Source organism: Spinacia oleracea, chromosome 3 (genome assembly GCF_020520425.1).
Source record: "Spinacia oleracea cultivar Varoflay chromosome 3, BTI_SOV_V1, whole genome shotgun sequence".
Taxonomy (NCBI): Eukaryota; Viridiplantae; Streptophyta; class Magnoliopsida; order Caryophyllales; family Amaranthaceae; genus Spinacia; species Spinacia oleracea.
Window position 1 is genome coordinate 102544617 of NC_079489.1, and position 15618 is coordinate 102560234.

Here is a 15618-nt window from a genome sequence, read left to right on the forward strand (position 1 = left end):
TTGATGTTGGTGAAGTCTATGCACACTCACCACTTCCCATTTTTCTTCTTGACGACGACCACATTGGCCAACCAATCCAGGTATTTGACTTCTCTTATTTTACATGTTTTGAGTAGTTGATGTACCTCCTCACTTATGACTTGATTGCGTTCTGGTGAAAATTTCCGTCTTTTCTGTTTGTGATTGTGGATCTACACTTAGTCGGTGAGTGATAACATCGGGGCTGATCCCTGGCATGTCTTCGTGGGACCAAGCGAAACAATCTGCGTTGGATTTTAGAAATATAATGAGCTTCATCCTGATGTTGTCGGGGATGTCACATCCGGTGAAGACGACCTGCTATGGTTTGCTAAAGTCCAGGATTAATTCGTCTAGCTGTTCAGATTGTGGCTCTTTGTAATGTGCATGACCGGAATTTAACTATAGTTGCTATAGGGAAGCTTTGTTGGTGGAGGATGGCTTTAGTGCCTCTTCGTAGCATTCTTTTGACACTTGTTAATCCCCCTTGATTTCTTGAACTCCACACCGAGTTTGGAACTTGATGGTTTGGTGGTAAGTTAAGGGGATGGCCTTCATGTCATGAATACATGGCCTGCCCAAGATAATGTTGTAAGATGAGGGACAATTAATAACACAAAACTTTACCTGTTGGTTGATCCTTTGAGCGTAGACGGGTAGGGTGACTTCTCGAAAGGTAATTTTTGTTTCACCGCTAAACCCTATTAGAACCGCCGACTTCTTGATGACGTCCTTCTCCGGGTTGAGTCCCATCTCCTTGAGTGCTTCCAACACCATGACGTTCGTGGAGCTTCCATTGTCGACGAGGACTCTCCTAACCATACAGTTCCCGACAGGGATGGATATTACTAGCCCATCATGATGTCTGCTAGAGATGTTCTCAACATCTGATTCGTCGAAGAATATAGAGGTTACGTTTTCAGCAGCTGCTGCCCTCGCGGATTTGTCTGTCCCGTTCTCGCGAGCGTGTTGCTTAGCTGCAGAATAAATCAAACCACAAACATCAGATCCTCCAGCAATAAAGTTAACAATTGAGGTATGAGGAGGAGGGGGAGGAGGTTTAGAACAGGAGTTAGAAGTGTCTTTGTCGACGACGCCAGTAGGCAACTTCTCTTCTGAATGCGACGCACTCGTTGGCGGTGTGTCCAATATCAGCATGGAAATCACACCATTTTGAGGGGTCCTTCTTCGAGTTCAGTTTTCTAGATTTCGGTGGCCATTGTACTGCTTTCCCCATCTTAGAGAGGTGGTTCATCAGACCTACAATGTCAGTACAAAAAGAATACTCATTAATCATGGGTGGTATACAGGGTTGTCCTTCCAGTCAACGTTGTCTTCCTCTACTGTTGCTAACTTGTTGTTGTGGCCGGAAATATGAGCTGGGCGATCGTCTCTTCTTTTGGGATACGGAAGTCGTTTGTCCGACTTGATGTAGTCGATGGTACCTTTCTGCAATGAAGAGTTTCTTCAAGTCTAACGTGCGCCATTGCTTTTGCTTGTGTATCATCAAAAGTCTTGCATGGGTATTTCACCAAATCCCTCCATAAATCTGTTTCCCCATATAGCCCCTTCTTGAATGCCTCTATTGCTGTCGGGATAGCGTAGTTTGGCACTTTCACCTTCTCCATGATGAAACAGGCTGTGTAATCTTTCAATGGCTCATCTGGCCTCAGGACCACACGGTACAAATCGCATGTCTGTTTTTCTAGATCCCTGCTGCTGGCGAACTGTTGGTTGAACATGTTGTCGAAATGCGCGAAAGAGGTGATAAATCCATTTGGGAGGCTGGTTAACCACTTCAAGGCGGGTCCAACCAGTGTCAACCCAAACCCTTTGCATATACTGGCTTCTCTCATGTCCTTCGGGACGAGGATGGTCATCATGCGCTGCTTGTAGGTTAAGATGTGGTCTCTTGGGTTGGAGGTTCCATCATATATTGTCATGTTAGGAGGATTGAACCTTTTAGGGTTGTCGATGATGTCGTTGAGGTCGGCATAGGGTGAGTCGGCATAACTATCCAGACTGGATTCTTTGATGAGCGTGGGAACACCGGGTATTTTATTTATCATGGTCATGATCTACTGAAGTTGGTGGTTGGTAGTTTCGCATATGTTGTTGAGCACCAGGAAGAGAGGGCTAAATGTTTCAGGCACTGGGTTGGAGGTGTTCGTAGTAGGTGTTTTGGGGGTAGACATTCTAGGGCTGATGCGGGGTGAACTGCGGCACAACCTGTTGCATGGAGGGAGGCGGTCCTTCAGGGAAGACGGTACCTACAACATAAGGAAAATGAGTTACAAACCCTTAACTAACCGGAACATCTGACATGAGAGGAGTGTATTGAATGGAATAATTTCTAGTCGAGTCTGGTAGGCTAGAAGAGTCGTATATGGTGGAGCTAATTGCGACGCCTGGTAGGCCAGAGGAGTCTCCATAAGCTGGAGTTGCGCCGTCGGTGTAGAGACAGGTGGAGTATGGATGGCGAGTTGGATGATTTGTTGTGGAAGCATCTGGTTCCAAGATGCCTGTGGATGCGCTATCGGTGGTGGCCTCTGTGGTAATGCTGACACAGGAGCTTGCACCAACCTGGTTACTACAGTAGGAGGTAACGGACGTGACGCCGTGTTGGAGACGGGGGTCGGCACATGGGTGGATATACACCTAGGGGGCTGATCTGCGACAAGATGGCCTGGGCGGCTGATGCGGCTGCAGACGTCCCCACGGCGCTGACTTGGAGTGCTTGAGTCTGAGGGGGAGGGGGTAACCACCCTGGGTTTTTACGGGGCTGGCTTGTCAATGGTTCAAACTCTCGGATCTTCTTAAGGATGGGACAACCAGGTGCACCGAATGGTACGAACATAGGGTTATCAGGGGTGACGTGGAGATCAAGATGGTGGTTCAGCTAGGAGGTGGCTCGATGGTACTGGAATCTAGAACCTGTGTCGATGGAGGTTGCAGACCTGATCTGCGGATGGAGGGCTTCATTCTCCGTTTGAAGGAGGCTGATGCGATGCCCCATGGCCTCAATGAAACGGTTGAAATCATTGGATGAGCTTGGATTTCCGGACATGGTGATTAGATGGGATTATCGAGCTAGCTTTTGATTGTTAGACCCACCGTGGGCGCCAATTTATTTTGGACGAATTCTACTTAGCGCCGAACTTGTCTTAGGGAGGTGCTAACAATCCATTAAAGCAAGACAATACTAGAATTATAAAAGTAAGATTCAAGAGGAAAGTATTATATTATTTAGCAATAGGCTAGCGAATGTTTACAAGTAATCACTTTCGGTTCTCAAATCGGTAAAATCCTTCCTATTTGATTGTGGCATTTTTTTTCCTTGCTAATTTATATAACTACTTTGTTCGCGATTTAGGAACAATTAATTGTTTCTTAATTAATGATGTTGAGTTTGGAGTTTCCCATTATGCAATCCCATCTTACATCACCGCTAGACGAGAACATAAAAAAACACAAATTAGAATTCAATATTACTAATTGTTCTGGTGTTGAAACAATGGGCTTCGGATGAAGGCTTTATTCGTTGATGTGGAAGATCTTGCTCGATTGAATGTGTGTGTCCGAAGGTGCCTGCACAATGAACAAAGTAAACTAGCCCCGGGGGTGTTCCGAGGAAAGCTATGTAAGCACGATGCACGGATTCTAGAGAGAGAGTTCTCTAGAGAGTAGTGTTAATGCGATAAATTGGACGTACCTTGAATGTTGAGCCTTGGCGGCGTATTTATAGTGTTTGTGTAGTAAATGCCCTTAGGCCATTTATTACTTGATGGGTCGTGGGCCATGGATGGCTGGTGAGCCTTTGGATGGGTAAATGGCTTGTATGTGGCTTTAAAGCCTTTTGGGCTTTTGGGTTGTAGCCCCAATTGGGAGTCAATTGGGCACCCAAACAACATGCCCCCCCAGACCCGGTCCATTTATGGATAAGTGCTGGAATCTGTTTTTTCAAAAGTCCCGCCTATTTTTTCAAAAGGCGTGGTTAGGCTTTTTGCATTGATGACAAGTGCTGGAATCTGTTAAAATACTTGAGATCATGGGTGTGGGTTTTGAGGGAAGTTCGAGCGGTTTCTTTATTTCCCTATAAATACCGGACTCAAGCTTCATTTTCAAACTTTTATTGCATCCCTTTTTCTCTCAGAATTCACTCAAATTCCGGCGATCTCAGTGCTTTGAATTTCTTATGATATTCGTTTCTTGGCTGAATTCGTTCTTCAGCAACCTGCTTCATTTGGATATTTGGCGGATTTCGCTTCCGAAGAAGGTAATTTTCTCGTGAATTTCTTTCTTTTTCTGCACTTGCTCTTCTTCCCCGCCGTCTGAACCTTAGACCTAGGAATTCCGGCCATGGTCAGAGATAAGGGTAAGGGTAGGTTTGTCGTCGAATCTTCCAGTGAAAGGCAATATAATGAAGTTGAAGGAAATAATGCCCTTGGTCCAAGTTTGCATCTAATGCATTTAATTCTAAGTCTAATAAAATGCGGTTCAGTATTAATTAACAAGTTCATAGTTCAGTGAGATCAAGTGAACTGAATGCCTAGCTAGAGGCCGCTTCAGTTCAAGTGGAATTAATAATATTAATCCACAACTTACTCTTGACTGAACTCGTAGGGTCACACAAATAGTATGTGAATGGATCAAGTATTTAAGTGAATATATTATTCATTAAGTACTGTATTTATGATCATTCGGAAATGACGGATATCGATTCCAGTGGGAGCTGAAATCGTCAAAAGGCAAAGTAAAGAATATTCTGGAAATGAAGACATTGCCGGAAACGGAAATATGGTTCATGACGGAAATATAAATATTATCCAAGTCGTTGATGTTGCCGGAAACGGAAACATGGATCGTATCGGAAAATATTATCGGAAATAGAAATATTGTCGGAAACGGAAATATTGCCGGAAACGAAAATATTACCTGAATCGTAATATTGTCGAAATAGGAAATTATTTCCGGAATCGAAAATATTAACGGAAACGTAAATATTTGTTCGAAACAGAAATAGATTCCGTAATCGGAAGCTCGACGAGCGACAAGCCAGCAAGCGAGCCGGCCCAACGCTCGACAAGCAAAAGGCCGAGCGCATATCACTGAGCATGAAGCCCAGCCCCAACGCCCAGCCATAGGCTATGGTCCTGGAGCGTTGTGGGCCGCGAGCAGCAAGCCAAGGCAGCAGCAGCAAGCAGCCCGCCAAGGCCAATTTGCAGCGCGCGGGGCCTTGGGCCAGCTGCGGCTGCGTTTGGGCCTAGGCACGCACGCCCGCCAGCGTGGCCCATTGTGGCTCCGTTGGTTGCTTCGTCTTGGGCTCCAACCAAAGTCCGATTACTTAGTTGCCAAGGAACTTTGGCATTAAGGCCCTATTTAGTTCACCTTAGGCCCTGTTTAGTTCACCTAATTTCTCCTGATCTGATCTGATCTGAACTTATTTTTTCTGATCTGATCTGGTCTGATCTGATCTGGTCCGGTCTGATCTGATCTGATCTGATCTGATCTGATCTGATTCTTCATCATTAAGTTTAAACAAAAACCTACATTTATTAATATTAAACGACTTACGTGTAAAATAAATATTACACAAATTTATAATATTGTTATTATTTATTTGTCTTTGCTCATGATTTAACTATTCCTTATATTAGATAGATCTACACATGATCTAGATAGATCAGTTATGATTTGGAGATGATCTGTACAGATCGGTTCTGATCTGGACATGATTTGTACAGATTTGTTCTGTTCTGGACATGATCAGTTCTGATCTGGACATGATCTGTACAGTTAAGTTCTAATCTGGACATAATCTGTACAAACCAGTTCTTTTCTGGACATGATCTGTACAGTTCCGCTTTGATCTGGACATGATTTGTACAGATCAGTTATGATATGGATGTGATCTGTACAGATCAGTTCTGTTCTGGACATGATCGGTACAGATCATTTCTGATCTGTACAGATCATTCATGACCTGGACGTGATCTGTACAAATCAGTTCTGCTCTAGACATGATCTATACAGATCATTTCTGATCTGTACATGATATGTACAGATTAGTTCCGATATGGTTATGATCTGTACAGACCAGTTCTGATCTAGTCATGATCAGTACAAATCAATTCAGATATGGACATGATCTTTGTGGAAAAATTCTGATCTGAACATAATTTGTACATATTCGATATCTAGACCTGTTATAATCTGGACATATCGATTTTGATTTGGACATGATCTGTACAAATCGGTTTTGATCTGAACGTATTGGTTATGTAAGGATCGGTTCTGATGTACACAAGATCTTTGCATATTTGAACATGATCTGGATATTATCTGATCCTATCAGTTCTGGTCTAAATATATAATGGTTTTGATCTATAAAAATCAGTTTTGATCTATAAAAATCAGTTTTGATATGGACATGACCTGATCATATCGTTTCTGATCTGGACTTAATGGTTTTAATTTGCACATGATCAATTTGAATGTTTTGTTAATGTTTTTTTATGCATTAAGTAATACTCCCTCCGTATTTATTTAAGGGGTAGTCTTGGTCGGGCACGTGTATTAAGATGAAAAATTGAATGAAATAAAGTAATAAAACAAGTGAGGTTGGGTAGATATTTTAATAGGTAAAATATGTGGGACCATGTCATTTTAGGGGGTGGGAGATGGGGTGTAGTTCTGAAATTATTTGTGTTAATAGGGTGGTGGAACATATGATATATTAGATAGATTATTCAATTAGATGGTGGTGTTGATAAGTTACTAAAAATGGCAAGTGTATCTCTTAAATAAATACGGCCGGAAAAGGCAAGTGTATCCCTTAACAATGATATAAATATAAAATAATAATAATCATCACAATAATCGAGTCTGGTCTAATCTGATCTGATCTAATCTGGTCTGGTCTGGTCTGATCTGATCTGATCTGATATGATCTGAACTTATTTTTCTGATTTGATATGATCTTATCTGGTCTAATCTGGTCTGGTCTGATCTGATCTGAACTGATCTGATTAAATCTGAAATAAGTAATAAGGTCCTTAAATAAGGTGAACTAAACAGGGCCTTATTTCTCCTGATCTGATCTGATCTGGTCCGATCTGAACTTATTTTTTCTAATCTGATCTGATCTTATCTTATTTTTTTCTAATCTGATCTGATCTGATCTGATTCTTCATAACTAAGTTTAAACAAAAATCAATATTTATTAATACTCCCTCCGTCCCGGAATACTCGACCCGGTTTGACCGGCACAGAGTTTAAGGGACTTGAATTGACTTATTTAATTTAATAGGTAGTAGTTGATAGTGGGGTATTATTTTAATGTAGTTAGTGGGAGGTGGGTTAAGAGGTGGGGTTGGTGGAGAGTAGGGGTTGAATTTTTAATTATTTTTTGTATGGAGTAGGGGGTAGGTGGGTTAATATGGGTGGAGTGTGAAATAATATTATATTGTTAGAATATTTCCATTTTTAGAAACAAGTCAAGTATTAAGGGACGGCCCGATAAGGAAAACAGGTCAAGTATTCCGGGACGGAGGAAGTATTAATGTTACACAAATTTATAATATTGTTATTATTTATTTGACTTTGCTCAAGATTTAACTATTCCTTATATTAGATAGAACTATACATGATCTAGATAAATCGGTTATGATTCATATAAGTTCTGATCTGGATATGATCTGGACATGATTTGTACAGATCAATTTTGATCTGTATAGATCAGTTCTGATCTGGACATGATCTGTACAGTATAGTTCTGACTAGACATGATCAGTACAGATCAGTTCTTATCTGGACATGATCTGTACAGATTAGTTCTGATCTGGTCATGATCTGTACAGACCAGTTATAATCTGGTCATAATCTGTACAAATCAATTCTGATGTAGACATGATCTTTGCAGATCAATTCTGATCTGAACATAATTTGTACATAGTCGATATCTAGACCAGTTATAATATGGACATATTGATTCCGATCTGGACATGATCTGTACAAATCGATTTTTATCTGAACGTATTAGTTCTATAAGGATCGGTTCTGATGTAGACAAGATCTTTGTAGATTTGAACATGAACGGGACATGATCTGTACAGATCAATTATGATCTAGATATTATCTGATCCTATCAGTTCTGGTCTGGATATATAATGGTTCTGATCTATAAAAATCAGTTATGATATGGACATGACCTAATCATATCGTTTCTGATCTGGACTTAATGGTTTTAATTTGGACATGATGATTTTGAATGTTTTGTCAATGTTTTTTTATGCCTTAAATAATAGATTTTTATTGCACCGACAACAACATTATTTTTTATTAAAGCAATAATATTAATAAAATATCAAATATAATAACAATGATATAAACATATACCAATAATAATAATAAAATAATAAAATAATAAAATAACAATAATAATAATAATAATAATAATAATAATAATAATAATAATAATAATAATAATATATAATAATAATAATAATAATAATAATAATAATAATAATAATAATAATAATAATAATAATAATAATAATAATAATAATAATAATAATAATAATAATAATAATAATAATAATAATAATAATAATAATAATAATAATAATAATAATAATAATAATAATAATAATAATAATAATAATAATAATAATAATAATAATAATAATAATAATAATAATAATAATAATAATAATAATAATAATAATAATAATAATAATAATAATAATAATAATAATAATAATAATAATAATAATAATAATAATAATAATAATAATAATAATAATAATAATAATAATAATAATAATAATAATAATAATAATAATAATAATAATAATAATAATAATAATAATAATAATAATAATAATAATAATAATAATAATAATAATAATAATAATAATAATAATAATAATAATAATAATAATAATAATAATAATAATAATAATAATAATAATAATAATAATAATAATAATAATAATAATAATAATAATAATAATAATAATAATAATAATAATAATAATAATAATAATAATAATAATAATAATAATAATAATAATAATAACAATAGTAATCTGGCCTGGTATGATCTGATCTGGACTTATTTTTTCTGATCTGATCTGATCTGAACTTATCTTTTCTGATCTGATATGATCTGATCTGGACTTATCTGATCTGATCTGGTCTGATCTGATTAAATCTGAAATAAGTAATAAGGTCCTTAAATAAGGTGAACTAAACAGGGCCTAAGTATTAGTTTTCCTAGTCCTACTAGAATTGGATTAATCAAGAGTTTAATATTGTTACAATTCTAATTGGATGAGAATTTCAATCCTAGTAGGGTTGGTAATTCTTTTCCTAGTAAGACACAAATTCCTTATTTCCTACCCTATAAATATGAGGCTAGCCCTCATAATTTAATACACCAAAATAATATTCTTTACTTACATTGTGTTCAAGGGAGAACATAATTTATAGCCTAACCCGAATACATAAAATCTTAAGTAAAATCCTAGTTGGTTGAACCTAAGGCGGATCCGAAATGTTTGTGGACTTTCTAAAGAGAGGCGACATATGGAGCTCTAAAAGCTTGTTCTTTTTCGGTTCGGGGGCAGCTAGGAAAGGCACACATCACATTGTATGTAACCTAAATTATGCTAATTGACTATGTGGCTATTAATTTGAATTGAAGGCTTTATGGTTTTTCCGCATGAATTATATTGTTTGTATTATTCATAACCTAACAGTGGTATCACGATCCTATAATTAATTCCATAATCAATTATAGTTAACAAGGATTAAATTTTATAAATTTGCAATGAATTAATGGGGCGATTAATTTCTTCGATGTAATTGATTGCAAATTCGTGCGATTATTTGATTATATGTTCGCAGGATTTTACGGTAGTTTTTTCGATAATGGTCGAAATCTTATGTTTTTATAGTGAATTTCACATGTAAACGATGTTTTAAAATTTTGAGAAAAATCAAAGATTTGATGCTGAAGCCAGAATTCCCAAATTCGAAGCCCAACTATGACTCTTCGGAGGTTTTAGTTTTTCGAATGCGAAATTTGTAATTTTTATGATGTTAAATTAAATATTTGCGAATCTTGTATGTAAATCTTGAATCTATGATTGACCTACTGTATATGTTTAACAATTTTAAGGTCTAATTTTGTTAATTATACAACCTAATTTGTAATTATAATTAATTTGTTGAATTTCAAATAGATTTTTTTGGATAAAACCACCTTTTAAAGTTCAACTTTTTGAAATAACCACCTTATATGTTTTCTTTTAAAAAAAACCACCTTAAATTTCCAAAGTTTAAGAAATCACCACCTTCTGTTAACTTCCGGCAAATGTTCCGTCAAATGTTCCGTTAACTTACAAATGTTTGGCCGTTGGATGTGGACCCCACTGACGGAACATTTGACGGACGTTAACAGAAGGTGGTGATTTCTTAAACTATGGAAATTTAAGGTGGTTTTTTTTTTAAAATAACATATAAGGTGGTTATTTCAAAAAGTTGAACTTTAAAAGGTCGTTTTATCCAAAAAATCCTTTCAAAATAATTAAAATTTTATTAGGATCCTATGATTAAAAACCACCATAAAATTTGTTAAAATTGAAAAGTTTTAAAATTTTATGACCTAGATTTTAATCCCTAAGAAAATATGTAATCGGAAATAAATTTGAATAATAAATTTTTCGATTTTTTGCCTAAATTTAGTGAAATTAATATGAATTATTAATTTGTCGTTAAATTTGAATAATAAAAGTTTTGATTCTATAAATCGTTCACAAACTTGCACGCACGAAGCAATGGAAGCTAAGTGTTACCCTTAAGGGGTGTTGCATAGTGCGGGCATGCGATGACGAGCAAGGGAGCTCGCCGCCCATGCGGTACCACGCAGCGAGCAAGCACAAGCATGCGCGCGCGGGCATGGGCATGGGCATGTGCGGTGTGTGCATGTGCGAGTGAACGAGCAAGGGGAAGGGTGGGACGCGCACACGGGGCATCAGTGTTGGCCTTGGTGCCATGCGCATACGCTGGCATTGTGTTGCGCCCAACTAGCGATGGCGACAAGGCATCGGCAAATGCACTCGTGCCATGCGCGCATGCCCAACGAGCACGAGCATCATGCGTTGGCGATGGGTGGGCTGTGCGATGGTTTCGGTCATGCGTGTGGTCTGCTCCTTGCGATGCTGCAGCCTTGGCGAGGCATGGGCCTTGCGCCCATGAGCCTTGCCTTGGCCCAAATGACTTGTTTCGTTTTTTATTTTTCGGTTGAAAACGATTTTAATTAAATTTAATTTCGTAATTTTAATTTTTCTCGGAATTTATTTTTGATTAATGTATTATTATAAATTATTTTATAATAAATATTTTAATAAAATTAAAACCTTGGTAAAATTATATTTAATTAATTTTAATCAACTGAAAATATTATAAAGGGTTTTAAAAAATTATTTTATGTAAGCTTTAAATTTTAATTAAATTTGTAAGTTTCCGGTTGGACTAGGAAATACAATTTTATGTTTCAAATTTGTAAATCATGTAAATTTATGGTTTTAGTGGGAGCTTTTAGTCATTAAACTCTTGATTAGGTCTTTGTTCCTTATAGGTTAAAACAACTCGATTAGAACTAATAAGGTTGAATAATTTGTAGATTGTTGGAACCTTTGATTAGTTGCTGCAAATGTTTATGTGATGCATGATTTTTTCTACTAACTTGCTATGTGGGCCATTCATTGATAAATGAATGGATGAATGGTATGTTGTAAATGTACTGTTTTGCAGGTTATGGAAAGTGACTAGTATATATGGCCTAAATAGGATAGTAAATATGGTCTGCGTACAATTAATATTAATGTAAAATTGGTCTAATGCACCAAAGTTTTTAATTTAAATATGGTCTGCCTACCATCAAACACTACAAAAAAATAGTACATATTTGGACGGATTAATTTTGACGGTGTGGAAGAGGGTCGCAAGAGTTTATGGAGCACAAATACACAATTTGCACATTACGACGCTTTACATAGTCGAAATCATATTAAGACTATCTAAAGCGTTGATATTTGAAAAAAAAAGACACGTGGGTTCCACGTATTTGTAAGCCCGTAAAACCAAATGTATTTCGGCCAAACATCCCGCCCAACTCTCTAAACTTTTCGTAGAATCCCGCTTTACACTTACTCCACCTCCCACGTTTCTCTCAACCTCCTCACCGACCTTACTAGCTCCGAAACCTAACCACCCTTATCATATTTTCCGATGAATCTGTCTTCACTCCTCCTCACCTTCAGCACCATTAACGAATTCCTTGGATTTCGACTTCGACATGTACGTTAGCACAATCAAATCCCTCAATTCTCTCAGTTAAACCCACTTTTATCTCACTCCTCATCCTATATATATTCATGGAAAATCCCAATTGATTTCACAATTCCACCTACAAATTCAAAGATAATTCGTTGCTTCCTCTGGCTATTTCTGATTGGAGAAATTTGTTGGAGAAAATCGAGCATTCTCTAGTTGACTAGGGGCTGCTTCCTTGGTGTATGGGATAAATCCGCTCAATTCTTGAAAGTAATTAGATTTTCCAGGTTAGTGTTTTTTTGAACTTTTGTTGCCAAAATTTGATTTGTTGCTGAAATTGCAAAAACGAATTCCATCAATTTCGTCTAAGGTCTTTGGTTCGTGAGATAAATTCGCCCAATTCACTCCAATAATTCTTCAAGGTTTTTTTTTTGTTATCTTTTTTCACTTTTGTTGCGAAATTTTTGTGTTTGAACTTTCTTTTTGATCTTAGGTGTTTAATGCTGCTTATGGTTTTGTCTAGAGAGGAACAAAGATGCTGGATGTGCTGTTTAAATTTCAATGCTTTTACAAAATCACCAATAGTAATTATCTGTATAGTCGTAATTTGTGTTTGCTGAGTAATTCATAGAATCAAGCTTAAATTTTCACTTTTTTTATTTATTAATTTATGTAATCAATTTATGTGAAAATTAGCAACTTGTCTAAATCATGGAGTGCTTATATTATTCAATACCTAGGCTTAATTTTGTGTGATTCAATAGGCTATTTTTGCAGTATCATGTTGTTTTAACTTTGCTTGGTTACGTGTTACATCGATTGAGAATGGTGCTGGTCCTGATTTGCTGGTATATATTCGAGAAATCAGTTTCTGAGAACAAATTGCTTCTAACTGTTTCAGCTGTACAGGCCGTCATCCTGCAGCCACTAGGTAACAAGGGAATTGCAATTATACGAGGTGATACAATAAGGGGGTTTTCCACTGCTGACCAAGTGTGTTATTCTATGCTTCATAAGTTCTCATTTGCTGTGTATACTTAGGTTCTTGTAAATATTTTACTATTAATTAGATACGAGTAAGCGACAGAGTACCATTTACTTTAGTTTCTTTTGGTACAATGTTGGTATTAAGCATAATCCTCCTCATATTGAACAACTTTGTTTTTTAAAAATATGATTGTTGTAGAATGCAACCAGAAAATACTGCCAAGCAGGCCCTAGGTGTGAATTTGATTGGCTAGACAAACCATTTTTGTTGTTAAAGTGTATGGCTGATTTTTAAATACTGGTTTTTGTGAATATTTTTTCAGTTCCTCGACTTTTGGGTATTGGTAAACGACTCAAACTTGCTAAATTATATCACTGGGAGAAAGGGGAATCAATTAATTTTGAGCTTGTAACTTTAAGCATGTTCCTTAGTTTCTTAAACTATTAGGGCATGTTGTTATTAATATAGTTTGTACTATGTTGTACCGGCTTACTTACCCTCTATCTAATTGTGACTTTATGTTGTCTAATTTTGCATTATTTCGTTACGTAGTGGACGGAGTACAAGTTAAAACAGAAGGGGAGGGTAATTTGGCAATTTCAGCTGACGTTTTTAAGCCACTGTCTGCTAATATTGAACTTTGAACATTCCCACCACCAAGTTATTCACACCCCTTTAAAGAACTACAAAAGTTATATAACTTTGCATTTCATACCAGAAAATCCGTTTTCCTCCAACTTGGGAAAGTAACAACTTTCATGTCAAGTAAAGTGGCTCTTTTATAACCTTTAATCTATTTGTTTTATAACCTTTAACCTTTATTCAGTTATAACCTTTAATCTATCTGTTTTACCTTTAATTATATTGAAAATTTTAATGTTAGAATGGTTTTTGTGATTCTTTGTTAAAGAGATAACGTGTGCTTCAATTGAAACATTGATGCAGCTATTCAAAAGGTTACAAGAAATAGTTCTTTTAGCTAGACCCTTTTCAGTAACTATCTGAACCTGTATTAATGACTGTAAGTTAGCTAGACAATAGAAAATACATGCTTTTTAGCTCCAACTGAATGGCCGTAGAAGCTTAGATTTAGTATTATCATAATAAGGTTTTATGCTGATATTAGCTGAAACACGAGTTGGTGTTAGGTGGTCTGGGTTGTTAACAAACTATGGTTTCTATTAATTAATTTATGACGCTCATGTAACTCTAAAAATTAAGCCAGATAAGAAAAGGTTCTCATTCCAAAAGTGAAGGAAATAATGCCCTTGGTCCAAGTATGCATTCAATGCTAAGTCTAATAAATGCGGTTCAGTATTAATTAATTATACAAGTTAATAATTCCGGGAGATCAAGTGAACTGTATGCCTAGCTAGAGGCCGCTGCAGTTCATGTGGAATTAATAATATTAATCCACAACTTACTCTCGACTGAACCCGTAGGGTCACACAAATTGTACGTGAACGGATCAAGTATTTAAGTGAATTAAATACTCCATTTATGGATATTCAGAATCGACGGATCTCGGTTCTAGTGGGAGCTGAAATCGTCAAAAGGCAAGTAATGAATACTCCGGAAACGATGATATTGCCGGAAACGGAAATATGGATCGTATCGGAAATATAAATATTATCCAAGTCGTAGATGTTGCCGGAAACGGAAACATGGTACGTATCAGAAAATATTATCGGAAATGGAAATATTGCCGGAATCGGAAATATTGCCGGAAACGGAAATATTGTCGGAATCGGAAATATTATCGGAATTGGAAAATAATTCCAGAAACGGAAATTAATTCCGGAATCGGAAATATTAAATATTGTTCGAATCGAAAATGAATTCCGAAATCGGAAAATAAATTGGAAGCGCGTCGTACGAAATAAACATCGGACGAGCCTGCTAGACGTAAGGCCCAGCATGAAGCCAGGCCTGCGCCTAGCAAGCCCATGCGCGCAAGGCAACACAGCAAGCCAAGGCACGCAGGCCCAGCCAAGCAGCACGGAAGGCCAGGCCCAACGCGCAAGGCAACTGGCACGCCCAAAGCAGTGGGCTGCGCGCAGCGCTGTGGGCCGAGCTGCTCCGTGCGCGCGCGCGTCCAGCACCCCTCGTGGGTTGTGCGTGCGTGTGTGCGTTGAGTTCGTGCATGCATCGAATCCTTAAGCGATTAGGATTAGATAAAGATTAATTTACCTAAAGTTACTAGAGTTAGTTGTTTAATTAAACAATAACTTATTAGTTTTAATTAATGTCTAATTCTAATAGCATTAGAT

At 36.8% G+C, this 15618-nt stretch overlaps 2 protein-coding genes across 2 annotated transcripts; both read right to left on the reverse strand.

Moving 5' to 3' along the window:
• Positions 1-495: 495 nt before the first annotated feature.
• On the reverse strand, positions 496-1176 carry LOC110796554 (uncharacterized). The gene has a single exon (XM_056839464.1). The coding sequence runs from the start codon at positions 1174-1176 to the stop codon at positions 496-498; it is 681 nt and encodes a 226-aa protein (XP_056695442.1).
• Positions 1177-1272: 96 nt separating this feature from the next.
• LOC130469933 (uncharacterized) lies at positions 1273-2093 on the reverse strand. The gene is made up of 2 exons (XM_056839465.1): positions 1464-2093; positions 1273-1278 (listed from the first exon to the last, which is right to left on the reverse strand). The coding sequence occupies exons 1-2, from the start codon at positions 2091-2093 to the stop codon at positions 1273-1275; spliced, it is 636 nt and encodes a 211-aa protein (XP_056695443.1).
• Positions 2094-15618: the final 13525 nt, after the last annotated feature.